Source organism: Grammomys surdaster, unplaced genomic scaffold (assembly GCF_004785775.1).
Source record: "Grammomys surdaster isolate TR1022 unplaced genomic scaffold, NIH_TR_1.0 126109, whole genome shotgun sequence".
Lineage (NCBI taxonomy): Eukaryota > Metazoa > Chordata > Mammalia > Rodentia > Muridae > Grammomys > Grammomys surdaster.
Window position 1 is genome coordinate 3,265,291 of NW_021620917.1, and position 14,025 is coordinate 3,279,315.

General features: G+C 48.9%; 1 protein-coding gene across 1 annotated transcript in view; it reads right to left on the reverse strand.

Annotated features, from left to right (window-relative positions):
- Window positions 1–14,025, reverse strand: part of Sdk1 (sidekick cell adhesion molecule 1) — a 620,720-nt gene that overhangs the window by 100,442 nt on the left and 506,253 nt on the right. Inside the window, exons 26-27 of the mRNA XM_028756035.1 lie at window positions 12,601–12,790; window positions 9,485–9,583 (exon numbers count right to left, since the gene is read on the reverse strand). Of these exons, the coding sequence (XP_028611868.1) occupies window positions 9,485–9,583; window positions 12,601–12,790 (289 nt within the window). The remainder of the gene's footprint in view (window positions 1–9,484; window positions 9,584–12,600; window positions 12,791–14,025) is intronic.

Sequence of the window (14,025 nt, forward strand, 5' to 3'; positions counted from 1 at the left end):
GTGTGGCTCAGTGGTAGAGCCCCTGCCTAGAATCCCCCAGTGAGGGGATGGTAGAGCACCTGCCTAGAATCTCCCATGAAAGGTTGGGAGTGTGGCTCGGTGGTTCTTGGTTGTCATGTGTGAGATCCCTGTATATCTCTCTGAGAGTCCCTGATCAGACAGCAGGTAGCCAGTGATCGGGGTTCCACCCCAGTCCAGTTCTTCATTTACCTCGGCCATATCCCTACCCCATGTAACTCTTGATGTCTCTCCTCTCACTGGGAATGCTGAAACCATTCACAGTAGGAAGAAGGCTCAATAAGTATGGTGCTTGCTGTTCAAGCCTGAGGACCTGAGTTCAGTCCTAGTACCCACATAGAAAGCCAAGTGTGGTAGGTGGCAGCATGCCTGTTATCCCAGCTCTGGGGATGTGGTGACAAGTGGTCAAATCAGCAAGCCTCAGGCTAGAGAGACAAGGTGGATAGAGTCCCAGGGATGACACTGGACAGTGATAGCTTACCTCCACACACAGGTGCACACAGGTGCACACACAGAGATTGAATGTATGGCATTTGGTACCACATACAGAGGCCCCTCTATTCTAGGCCTGTATCCATTTAGACACTGGGTTTTCCATGCTCTATTTCAGCCTGTGTATGAAGGTGAGACTGGCCATGTTTTTGAGCAGTAACAGGGCAAGATGTCCCCTGGTGTGTTCTGATGGCACCTGCACATACACACATACACACACACACACACACACACACACACACACACACACACACGGGGGGGGTAGAGGTAGAAATTTAAGTCATTTAAAAACTCAAGAAAAGCCCCATGTTAGTGGTGAGCAAGTATGAATACTGCAGGACCCACATATAAAAATGTCTACTCCGGACCAGGCACAGGCAGTCATCTAGAGAGGATTTCCAGTATGCAGATTGGGAGCACAGGTCATCTGCACTCAGTACGCCATTTATCCGAGGACGTGGTCCTGGAACAATCCTTGTGGTTGTCTAGCACAGTGGGGCTCCTCCCTCTCATAGAAGCGGATGTTTTTTTGCTGCAGGGCTACCCTTAACCCCTGACCCCTGTGTCTCTGAAACAGAACGAGAAGAATATTTATCTGGGACAATCACTGTGTAGACTCAGTAGATAATGTATGGAAGCGACAATGTCATTTGTCCCTAACTGCAGGAAATCTGGGTTATTATTTTCTGTCTCCAATCCACTTTCCACACTGAGCTATTACCGAGAGAAAACTCCTCAGCCTCGGGCTTCTGTTTGTACCTTCCTATTATTTTCCCTCCAATAAATGTGGCATCATTAGCAGACCCTGCACCCTGGTGTGCTGAACATAAAAATTAACACCCGCTCCTCACCCTGACACGCCAAAGAGACTCATTCGCTGGACCGCGGTGGTCTCTTTCCTGCGCATCCTCGATGGGAGAGGCAGCTGTGGAATAGTTCTTGCATTTTCAGAGAATAATGATGGATGGTGTTCAGAGCTGAGAGCGTTTCCGAGGATAAGGCTTCTTATGTAATTATGGTCGCGGCTGGATCAGAAGCATTAGCGGGTGGGATTTCAGCGAGCCAGGGTCAGGAGGCTGCGGTGTGTGTTTGTAAAGAATGAATACGCTTACTCGAGAGGAGGAGGAGAATGTGGCTCAAGAGAAGCCCTGTTTTTAAGGTTATGGGTGAATTATGATAATAAGGGCACCGAAGAGAACAGGGCCAAGCATGAGGGACATCGATCCGAAGGGAAGATTAAAATGTGCAACGCGAGGCCTGTGTGGGCTTCCCAACCTGCTTCCCACACCCAGAAAATCGGCTGGAGGAACGATAGATAGAGGACAGGGTAAGACGACACAGCCGTGGGCAACGAGCCTCGGAAGGGTTCCTACTCTTTGAAGTCTCACCCCAGAGCTGGAACAGCTGTCTGGGGCGTTGTCTTGTCACTCAAGGCAAACCTTTTGTGGGCCAATGGCCGACAAGCAAAGGTGTCAGTCTCCCTGAGGATCTTCAGGTCCCCGAAGGAAAGCCATCAGCGGGACCAGTGCTGTTAAGCTTTGGTGACTGTTTGGAGGCTATAAAGCCCCGCCCACTAGAGACCCCAGAAGCAGTCTAAGGGCCCCAGGAAACCCCGTACTTAGCCTGCAGAGTGTGACTGTAGGTTTAGAGCTTATCTATTTGAGGCCTGGGAACACAGAAATGCTGCAGCAGGGTTCCCAACAAAACAAAAAACCAAAACAACAAAACCAACGACGACGACATAAACTGGTCAAGGTTAGTATTGGGTCCTGGCTGGCTGGGGCCCTTCTGATGGGTGGAGACAGGAGCAGAATCTCAGGTCTGGGTCTGGTGACGGCACAGTTCTGAAGAGTGTGTGCATGAAGCCTACCTTAACAGCATGCAAGGGTGCGCGGAGCCGTCTGCCAAGTTGGGGGCAGGCGGCTGGACTCAGGTAGTTCCACAAACCCCAGAGGCGACTTCCAACTGTTCTGAGCTCTCCATAGTAAACTGTTTATCACACACATAAGCAAGTATTTTCTCCCTCCAGGCTCCGGCGCTGTTTCATGCTGTTAATCTCTTTGGGAAATGCAAGAGCATGTTTCCATATAAACTGGGAAGGCATGAGCTGTGGATGAGTCCACATGCTTAGAAGGCCACGCTGGCAGCCTGAACTCCCGGGAACATCCATTCTGGGTATCCAGGCATGCAGAGGGTTTCCTTTCCACCCCAGCAACAGCCTGGATCTTTAGGAACTGTTTGTCCTTCCCTACAGCATCTGTGGTCTGATGTGCTGGCTGTAATAACACCCAGGTTACAGGCTCCCTAGACAGCTTCTGCTATCACCAGATGCCATTATAACCCCAAACTCTCAAAGGCCACTTTGCCTGCTTGACAGAATTGCTAGCTGACTTAGCATTTAGGTAGGATGGTTAATCTTGTCTCTGGAATCAACTAAGAGGCATGCCTCTGAATGGAGGTGTAATGGAGGTTAATTCCAGGAAGAATTAACTCAGGGGAGGGGGAGAAGATGCCCCCAGAGTGGGCAGTGCCTTCCAGCAGCCTAGATACAAAGAGATTGTAGGGGAAAGCAGTGCTTTGCCTGCCCGCCTTTGCTCCTTGCTGCTAAGTACATCCACTCTTTTGTTGCTGCCACCCTTCAATGACATTGGAACCCAATTTGTTTAGACTTCCAACATGAACTGAGGACCAGTGGCCCTCCAGGAATCCTCCAGGCATCAGGCACCAGATTGGGACTTCTGAAGTATCCACACTCTGGGACTGACCAGCTCCCTGGTACTCAGCTCTCCAGCATGCAGACGGCCACTGTTGGATTCTCCAGCCTGTCTTTAGTAAATTCACCTTGTAACGTATAGTCATACCAGTTCTACAGTTCTATAGATTCTGTATTATGGTACTATAATACCGATTAATGCAGGGTGCTGGAAGTAAATACCACCTACTTCTTCCCTATGTGTTTGTGATTTTCAGTGATGCTCCCACCTGGACTTCTCAACCAACTCCAATGTCCCAGTTGAGTAAACAGCCCAGTAGGAAGGAGTGCTTGCTGTGCCAGCAAAAGGACACGAGTTAAAGTCTCCAGTACCCACAGGAAAAGTCAAGCATAGCTGTATGTGCATGACTGTAACCCCATCACTATGGGGAACAGAGAAAGGAGGGTCACTAGAGCTTGCTAGCCATTGGCCTAGCTTCAGAGTCACTGGGAATAAAGCAGAGAGTGGTACATGAGGACACCCAGGTCCCTCCTCTGGTCTCTGTGTGTGCATAGGTGCCTGTACCTGAATACCCATGGACAGACAGATAGACAGACAGATAGACACACACACACGCACACACACATGCATGTACGTACGCATCCTCCCCCCAACACACACCAAAAGCAGAGTGGTGGAGAACAGGGGAATGTAATGTACCATCAGTATATACAAAGTAAGTTTATGGTCTGGCCTGACCCCTCCAGCCAGAAGTGACAAGCTAGCAAATGTGATAGATAATCTCCGTTTACTGAGCACTGTCCTTGTTAAGGTGTCATTGATGTGAAGTGACACCATGACCAAGGCAACACTTTTTTTTTTTTTTTTAAGGAAAACACGTAACTGAGGCTGGCTTACAGTTTTAGAGGTTTAGTTCATTATATCACGGCTGGAAGCATGTTGGCACACAGGCAGACATGGTGCTGGAGGAGCTAAGAGTACTATGTCTGAATCTGAGAGCAGCCGGGAGAAGGCTTTCTTCCACGCTTGGTGGAGCCTGAGCAGTAGGAGACCTTAAGGCCCGCCTACACAACGACACACTTCCTCCAACAAGGCCACACCCACTCTAACAAGGCCACACCCATTCCGACAAGGCCACACCCATTCTGACAAGGCCACACCCACTCTAACAAGGTCACACCCATTCCAACAAGGCCACACCCCCACTTCCCATGGGCCAAGCATATTCCAATCACCAGAAGCACCAAATGTGGCAGATGTTTTTCTGAGCATTTCACTGCATGAGTTAAGAGGGATACAAATTCGGAAATTGAAGCCTGGGGACCTGAGCGAGTCTTTCTTTTCTTGTTTTTTGTATTCAGTTAGTAGATGGCAGGATGAGATCTGAGGTCAGGCAGTGAGGTTTCTGGACTCTTTGCCATCACCCACTTTGCTCTCTGCTTTACTATACTGTAGAGCCTAAGACTGTGGGAGAACACCAGCAGCACCCTGAGACTCGAGCCACACAAACTGTAGATCAGAGCTGCCTTCTTTGCTACATAAGCAAATCTATTTAAATGAATAGTCTTGCAAATATGTGTGTTTCCTTTTTATTTTTTTTTTCCAGACAGCGTCTCACACAGCCCAGGCTAGCCTTGAACTCACTAAATAGCTGAGGGTAACCATGAACTTACTTTCAGATCCTCCTGCCTCCACACCCTGAGTGCTGGGATGATAGGCATGTGTCACCACCCAGTTCGCCCAGGGTTTCACACATGAGAGTACTCTGTCATCTGAGCTATACCCCCAAATCCACAGAGCAGTGGTTCTCAACTTTTGTAATACTATGACCCTTCAAAGTTCCTCATTTTGTAGTGACCCCAAACTATAAACTTATTTTGTTGCTACTTCATAAGGTAATTGTAATGTAAATATTTGATATTCAGACTATCTGATATATGACCTCCAAAGGGGTCGAGACCCCCAGATTGAGAACCATTGCTGTAGAGTTTCCTTTGGGCACAGTGTCTAGAGACAGGAATGGCTGGAATGGAGGTGACCCTGCTCATCTTTCCCATGTGTGGCTCTCCAGAGGCTACACATGTGACATTCCCAACAAGGACATGTGAGGGGTGCTGTCCTCACACCCTTCCATTTGTACAGAGGGTCATGGAACCTCACTGTCCCATGTCTGATGGATATGACCTGGCATGGTACTGCTGACTAAATCACACTTTGTGGTGCTGCAGTGACCAGCACCGATGCTCCGAGACACGTTGAAGAGTAAATGAGAAAGATCTAGAAGTAAGCAATAGTCCACGTGGACAGTGAGATGCTGAGGATGGCGGTGTCCTCTCGGAGTGCAGAGAGGAGGGTGGCTGCCAGCTACAGACACTTGGATGATGGGTGGCATTTTTGTAGAAGAGGATGCTGTAGGTTGAGCATCCCTGCCAAAGGACTCAGAGTCCATGCCTGTGAGGGGCTGGGAGGTGGGGTCCACAGGTGGGTCCTTTCTGCGGTGGAACATGAGCAGCCTGGTGAAGTCACTTATGAGCTAAGGCATCAGTGCATTACCCAGATCCTGGATGACGCGTCTGTTGTAAATGTCATCTTATTTAGTTAATTATTTTATTTTGCATGTGTGTGTATGGGCATGGGTGTGGGCACATGTGTCTATGTGTGTTCATGTGTGTACCTGTAAGCGTGTGCGTGTGGAGGCCAGAGGTCAGCCTCAGTGTCATTCTTCAGGGTCTCTCAGTGGTTGGGAGCTCACTGAGTAGGCTATGGTGGCTGGACAGTGAGCCCTGCCATTCTCCTGTCTCTTCTCTTTGGAGCTAGTGTGTGGACTATAAGTGCACCACCAAGCCTAGGGTTTTTATTTTGTTGTTGTTGTCTTTATGAGTTTTGAGGATTATAGACTAAATTACCTTGCAGGTCCTATAAAAGTCCTGTTACTCTCTCTTGTATGTGGCCTCCACACACAGTGTGACCTCTGCAGAGTCCCCATCAACCAGCAAGGCACTCCCCAGTGCAGCCATTTCACCTAAGCCCTCCATCCCCAGAAACTGCATACCCTCCCTTAAACGCCTGCCTTTAATAATGCACTGAAAATGTCATCCTTCCTTGTAGGGTATGGGAAGCTGCAAATCCCACCAGACCCGGCCTCATTGTCCACATGGGGCACTAGGGTCATTTTAAAATCTCAGGGTCTAATATTTTACTGGTTGCAGAAGCCCTGCAAACCTAGGGAGAGTAAACCTTTATTCTTTGCAAGCTGCACGGTCTCTGGCATTCAATTATAGCAGCAGCAGATATAAGGGAGGAGGCTTCCTTATGAGTCTTACAGAAGGACCCCAGGTATGGATCTGGCCTTGTATCTGCATGGCAGGCACTGGTTAGCGGTGGGAAGCTGTATCATCCATCTGTGTACCAGGTCATGTGGATAGGAACATGAGGTCCAAGAGCAGTAATACACGCAGAGAGGGGACTAGGGAGTTGACAGTGACTGGGGCCGGAGGGGACAGCGTCAGCAGGGCTGGAGATGAAAGCCCGAGGCTTGGGGCAGGGTGGAGCCCAAGGAACTTACTTCTTCAGAGAAAACTGTCTTTAGGCCTCTTGGACTCCAGGTGACAGACCAGAATTCTATTACTTTGCACCTCTCAAAATGTTGCCTGTTTTGGTGTGGCCTTCTGGGGACAACTCTCGGGGAATTGGGTATCCAGCTCTGTTTGTTTCATAATAATGTGTGTCCTGTTGTCATGCTGAGGGCAGGCTCTTCCGAAAGCATGGTTTGCCTCTGCACTGGCCACCTGCTCTGAAGCCATTTCCCTAGCCCCAGCCTGAGCCAGATGTGGCTCACTACCTTTTCCAGCCAGAGCTCATTTCCATAGGAGTTTCTAAAGCTGCCACGATTGTGGCTGGAAGCGGCCGCAACCTCAAGGAGATCTTTACTCACAGTAATACTTGGACCTGGTGACTGCAGAGACCCTGCAATGGAAGCTCAGGGAGTGAAGATTGCTACACCCCCCCACCCTCCTGGAGTGGATGACACAGCATCACTGAGGCCCACTCTAAAGAGAGGCAACTGCTCCACACAAACATGCCTTTGGTGCCTCTGCTTCTGGGCTGCTGAAGATGCGTGGGTTTTCAGGTGTGTGTGTGAATGTGTGTGTGTTTGTATGTGTTTGTGTGTGTGTGTGTTTGTGTGTGTGAATGTGTGTGAGTATGTATGTGTTTATGTGAGTCTGTGTGTATGTGTGAGTTTATGTGTGAGTGTGTGTGTGTGTGTGTGAGTGTGAGTGTTTATATGTGTGTGAGAGTGTGTGAGTGTGTGTGTGCACACATAGGGTACTGAAGACAACCTTAGGTGTGGTTCCTCCAGTGCCGACCACCTTGTTTTTGGAACAACTGCCTTTCATCTTTTGAGGCAGGGTCTCTCGTTGGCCTGGGACTTCACAATCTGGCAAGGCTACCTGGTTAGTGAGCCCATGGGATTCATCCTCACGATGCTGGGGTTACAGGCATATGCGACTATGCCTGAATTTCTTTTTGATGGGTTTTAGGGGATCCAATTGGGTTCTCATGCTTGCACAGCAAACACTACCGACTGAGACATCTCTCTGGTCCTTAATTTCCTTAATTGTTTCTGAAATTTATTTTTGTTTCATATATACGGATGCCTTCTCTTCATGTATGACCATATACCTCACGTGTGCCCCTTGGAACCAGATGGTTGTTAGCTGTCATGTGGGAGCTGGGAATCAACCCCAGGTCCTCTGAAAGAGCAGCCAGTACTCTTAATTTCGGAGTCTTCTCTCCAGCCCCTGAGTCTGTCTTTAATAAAAGTGAAAATGCTTTCTTCAAGCCAAGCCTTAGACAGGCAAGATCAAAAGCAGCTGACCGCAGAGACATTTGTCACTGGCCCATCATTTCAGATGAAGAATTTCACTGGGAATTGCCTACTAACTCGGAGTCTCCTGTGAATGGGGACCAGGTAGATGTCACTGGTGACTCAGGTCTGCAACCACACTCTGGGACCCTACTCTTGAAATGCCTGTTTTTCCATGTGTAACATTGTCATGGTTTGAATACTTGGCCCATGGGAAGTAGCAATATTAAGAGGTATGGCCTTGTTGGAGGAAGTGTGTCACTGTGTAGGTGGCCTTCGAGGGTTCCTGTGCTCAAGCTCTGCCCAGTGAGTAAGAGAGACCCTCATGGCAGCCTGCAGGAGACAGTCTCCATTTCTTTCTGGCTGCCTTTAGGATCATGATGTAGAACTCTCAGCTCCTCCAGCACCCTGTCTGCCTGTATGCTGCTTTCTACCATGATAATAAGGGGCTGATAATAAGTGAACTTGGACACTGTAAGCCAGCCCCAATTAAATGTTGTCCTTTATAAGAGTTGCCTTGGTCATGGTGTCTCTTCACAGCAATGAAACCCTAACTAAGAGACACACAGTCTCCAGCACACACAGCGCACTCACCCATGCTCTGGATCTGTCTCAGCTCTCAGGCAAACCCCACCAGAGGTCCCTTCCCTGCTCCCAGGGCTGTGGAAGTCTCCCCACCACCCCGAGACACAGCTCCCAAGCAGCATTTCACCCACCCCAGCCTCTATCGGAGGCTGGCTTACAGGACAGTCAGTGAGTCTGGATTGTGTCAGTCGCCATGTGCATATGACTCAAGCTATCTTCCTACAGGCCTGAGGGAGACCCTGAGAACGACTGGACCTCACTCAGTCCTATGTTCCACCAGGCGATGGGAACAAACATGGAGTCTTTAATTTGACTAAGTAAGAGTATTTATAAATGAAGGTATTGATGGTGCTTTAAACACCATCTGCTGGCTTTCTGTCAATCTTATCAGAGTTGCGTCTCCCAGCAGCCTCTCCCCTCCACGGGTCAGTGCAGGCCTCATAGTGAGAGACGATGCTTCCAAGAGCCAGGTCAGCATCTGCTATGAAAAACTAGCCTGCCATTTCCTAAACACGTAGGCACAGCCCGGAGTTGGGGGAGGCTGATTACCAACGGGCTCGCATGGACCGCAAACAGATGGAGGGAATTCTGGGTTAACACAATGTAAATTTCATTCCAGGAGAAAGCCTCAGGGCCCTGCTCAGGAACAAAGGAGGCCTATGATGCTCGCTCGGTGTCCAGGAGATGCTGGCTGCTGCCGACGTGATTCATGTCTACCTGCTCATTGTCTGGTAGAAACAGAAGAGAGCAAATCTCCTGCCTTTCTCTCTGCCATTCCTCACACTCCCCACCCCACAACGTTTCTTACCCAGAATCACACCATTGGGCTCCTCTGGGGGCTGCCACACAATCCTCACTGCAGTGAGTCTTACTTCGGGGAACACCAGCCGCACGGGAGGACCTGGGGCTGAGGGAAAGCACAGTGAGACAGGAGTCACATAGGGTTCTGTAGATGGGCCGGCCTCGTGCTCTAATGGCTGCCACGGCTCTCCTTGTGGTGGTCCCACGTTCCTTTTTTTAAATTTACGTTTAAAAAGTTGATTTACCTTTTAAAAAGATTTATTTATTTGTTTGTTTCTTTATTATGCATATAGATCTGTGATACGTGTTGCATGTGTACAGCTGCCCATGGGGTTCAGAAGGTGTTGGATCCCCTGGAGCTAGAGTTACTGGCACTTATGAGCTGCCCAATATGGGTGCTAGGAATTGAACACAGGTCCTCTGAAAGAATAGCCAGCATTCTTGACTGCTGAGTCATCTCTCCAGCCCCCCCCCTTTTTTATTTTATACCTGGCTTTTTATGTAGGTTTTAGGAGATTTGAACTCAGGTCCTCACACTCCTTCTGCAGGCACTCTATGGAAGATAAAGGCGTTTTACCTTTCTACCCCATGTTTTCAGTGGGGGACTTCTGGACTCTCATCGGCTCCATGTGACTCCCTAGTGATTTTGAAAAGCATGCTTTATTTTGACTCCTAACCATCTGACTTAGAAAACCATGCTCAGAGACTATGCCTACAGGACAGAAGAGCTCACAGCAACGCTAGCCTGAGAGTCACCTATGACTTTGAAGTAAATATTTTGCCAGTATGAGACTAGATTCCTTTGCTGGGTTTGACTTTTGTAGAGCAGGTGTTTGGCAATGACGATGGTTAATACTGACTGTCAACTTGACATGATCTAGAATCGCCTAGGAGACACATCACTGGCCGTGTCTGTGAAGGGCTTTCCAGATCGGGTTGACTGAGGTGGGAGACCCACTCTGAATATGGGTGTCCCTATCCCGGGGGATGGGGTCCTGGACTGGATAAGAAGGAGAAAGCAAGCTGGGCCCCAGCATGCATCTCTCTCTGCTTCCTGACCACAGACACCGAGTCACAGTCACCTCCTCCTCTTGCTACTGTGAAACCATGCTGGACTGTGTATCCTCAAACTGCGAGTGAGCAAGGTAAACCCCCATCCCTTACCTTGCCTTTGTCAGCTATTTGGTTACAACCACAAATAACCAATACAAGTTATCCCTTAGCCCCACCCCCACCCCCACCCACCAGACGATCCTTGAATCCTTCCTGGCCTACGCTGGCCTCACCTCCCCTGCCCTGTCTTAGAAAATTAAGAGCGGATGCTCACAGATGCATATAATAACTCTTCTGTGTGGTTCAGTGCACCGATAATTTAAAATGCCGTTATGTCTGGTGGAACGATTGAGTAATAGGGTCTCAGCCCTCATAAAATATATTTGCTTAAACGGATAGGCAGGTTAGTGTGTGGCCAGTGTGAGAAGTTCTCATTGGACTTAATCACAGATCGATGTCCACGCATCGGCACAGAGCTAATCAATGCAGAGACAGAATGTGGGGAACTGTCCACTCTGGGAGGGTGGATCTGGATGTGTATAGTGATATCCATACATGGGGAAATAAATGTTCAAGGGAGGCCACGAGCTTGAATGTCAGGACTAATTTATAACACCAGTGTGACATGGCAATGACCTCCTGAGCTGTCCCTGAGGCTGAATGGGTTGTGTCAAAGAGAAGAGAGAAGATGTGTTTATATAAATAACACAACAATTAGAGAAAAAAAATCATTTCCTGACTAGATGGGTCCTTAGAAGGACCGATGCCAGCGAACACTGAGACAGTTTCTGAAAGGTCTCTCCTTTCTTTCCTCAGGACTAAACTGAAGTGATGATCAGTACCACTTGCAGCTAATATGGCTCAGTCACTAATTCCCCGGTACTTCTGACCTACCCCCAACCTCTTGTCTTAGAGAAAGCTGAAGGAATCACCCCACAGAAGCAGTGGTGGTTTTGACTGTCAAGATGACTAGATCAGGAATCACCTAAGAGACCTCTGGGCATGTCCACAACAGAAGATGAGGCTAACAGGCGGGAAGGCTCATCCTAACTGTGACGACACCATCCAGGGGGCTGGGGTCACTGACTGAATAATAATGAGAAGGTGATCTGAGCACAGGCATTCCTCTCTCTGCTCTGTGGCTGTGGTTGTGATGTGACTGGCTGCCTCCCTTCTGCCACCATGCCTTCCCCGCCGTGATGGACTGTACCCTCAAACTATGAAGCAAATTAACCCTCCTTCTGTTAAGCTACTACTCAGGCATTTGGTCACAGCAGTGAGAGAGGTATGTAGCACAGAGCCCAGGTTGGATCCAGAGGCTGTGTGAATGAGGGAGACAGGGCTCTCTCTGTGGAGTAGGTAGAACATGCTGTAGCTCATTATCCATGCCAAGAATATGCTTAAACAACCATATTGTTGTTTCCATCCCATCAGACGTTTCTGATTCCGAGGTGGGTGTTTAGGCAGATCAGTATTTTCCCCCTGACATATTCATTACGGCCTGTTAAATAACGGGCGTGTGAAGGAGGTAACCTTTAAGTGTTTCACATCTGGAAAGTGGGAAAACATATTTACTGATGATTTAGACTTCCATAAAAACAAAGCCAGCAAGATGTGCTTGTTACTCAAATCTGGAAGCACCAGAACCTGGGGACCCCTGGGTGCTGTCAAACATGCTGCTTTCTGTGCAAAAACTTATAATTAACAATCTGAATGCAAATGGTGATACTCACCATCCCCCAGGAGAATGGACACAGAGGTCCAGAGAGGAGTTTTATCTAGATCTGTAGATCTGTTAATAAGTGGATGGACTCATGGTTCACAACCTAGCCAACCCTCACTAGCCCCTGCCCACAGCATAGTTAGCATGGTCCATAATCAGGCTGTAAAAATCCTCTCGAGGCTCAGATTGGCCACATACATGCCCAGTGACTGGAAACAATTTTTGTTTTGTTTCCATTAATTAGAAAAAAAAAGTGGTTGAAAATTTACATTAAAAACAACCACAATCCGAATTATTTTGGATTGGAAAACTAAGCCAGAAGGCAACAGGACTAGCTATGTACTTACTGTCATCTTTGGTGCGCTCCAGGATGAGAGGTGAGCTGGGGACCCCATTCCCGATCCGTGTGAATGCCAGGACTTGGAGCTCATAGACCACAAACTTTCGAAGGCCAGCCAGCAGTGCAGACTGCGTGTGGTTCCCTCGTACCACGTGGCTTCTGGGCTCTGGGTCCAGGTCTTTGGCACGGTATAGAACCTGAAGCATCACATACAGATGGTTATGGCTCAGTGTGTGCTTGGAAGGGGACTCTGTGTACAGGGTACCAGCTCAGAACTGACTGGCAAGGACCACTCAACCAACCAGGATTGCTTCGTGAAGGCAGCTGTGCTGAAGAAATTTTGGATTTCGTTTCTATCCACTGGCATCAAGGGGGAAGGTGGCCATGAGGCAACTGTCCTCCAGAAGAGTGGCTGGAGTCACACAGCTCTGCCCATAGCTTGGTGATTTGGCTGCCTGGGCACAACTTGGCAAGATCTGAAGCTCTTGACCATGGCCATGGCAAATGCTCTCACGGAAGCATGAGCTAGACACTGGGCACAGACCTCTTGCTTCCTAGAAATGGGGCCTGTGGCTTCATGAAGTCTCTTGAGCCCCAGCAGGCCTGCTCTTCCCCACATGCACCCGAGGCTTGCCCCTAACAGGGATGGCCCAAGATGTGCTCCTCCAGGGTCTCTTCCTACTTCTCTCCTTGGTCTTCCCTCTAAGTTCACCCCCTATGAACTCACTCCAAGGTCAGTGACCCAAGAGATACAAAAGAGAGGTCACAGGGAGACACTTGCAAACAGCTCAGGAGACATTTCACCATGGGGACCAGGAGCGTGGCACGGAGCTCTGTCCGCTGAACCTGCTAACAGGACTGCCGTGTGGCAGGAGACTGCCAATGTGATGTCTCTGTGGTATGCACAGATCCAGAAGGCAACTGTTAAGAGTACACAGACACGGGATGCAGAGGAGCACAGGATAGAGGAAAAGCAAGCGGGGTTTAATGACAGAAGGGCAGCCGGGCACAGTGGGGAAGCCTGTCGTCCTAGCACTCTGAAAGACCAGGCTGGAAGACTGCTGTGAACTCAAGGTCAGCTGGTGCTACATAGTGAGTTCTAGGTTAGCCTGAGCTACAGTGTGCGATGTGGTCTGATAATAAATAGTTGTCCTCTCCTAGCCAATCCCAAGAAGAAAAACAAAACAAAACAAACAAAAACAATTACTGAAAGACAAGAGAGGAGAATGGTTAAAATCCAGTGAGGATATGTGGAAGGATGTTCTGATTATTGTACTGGGGATTGAATCTAGGGACACATGAATGTTGAACAAGCAATTGGTCACTAAACCACACCCCAGCTCCTCACTGGGGGAGTCTAGGCAGGGGCTCTACCACTGAGCCATACCCCAGCCCCTCACTGGGGGATTCTAGGCAGGGGCTCTACCACTGA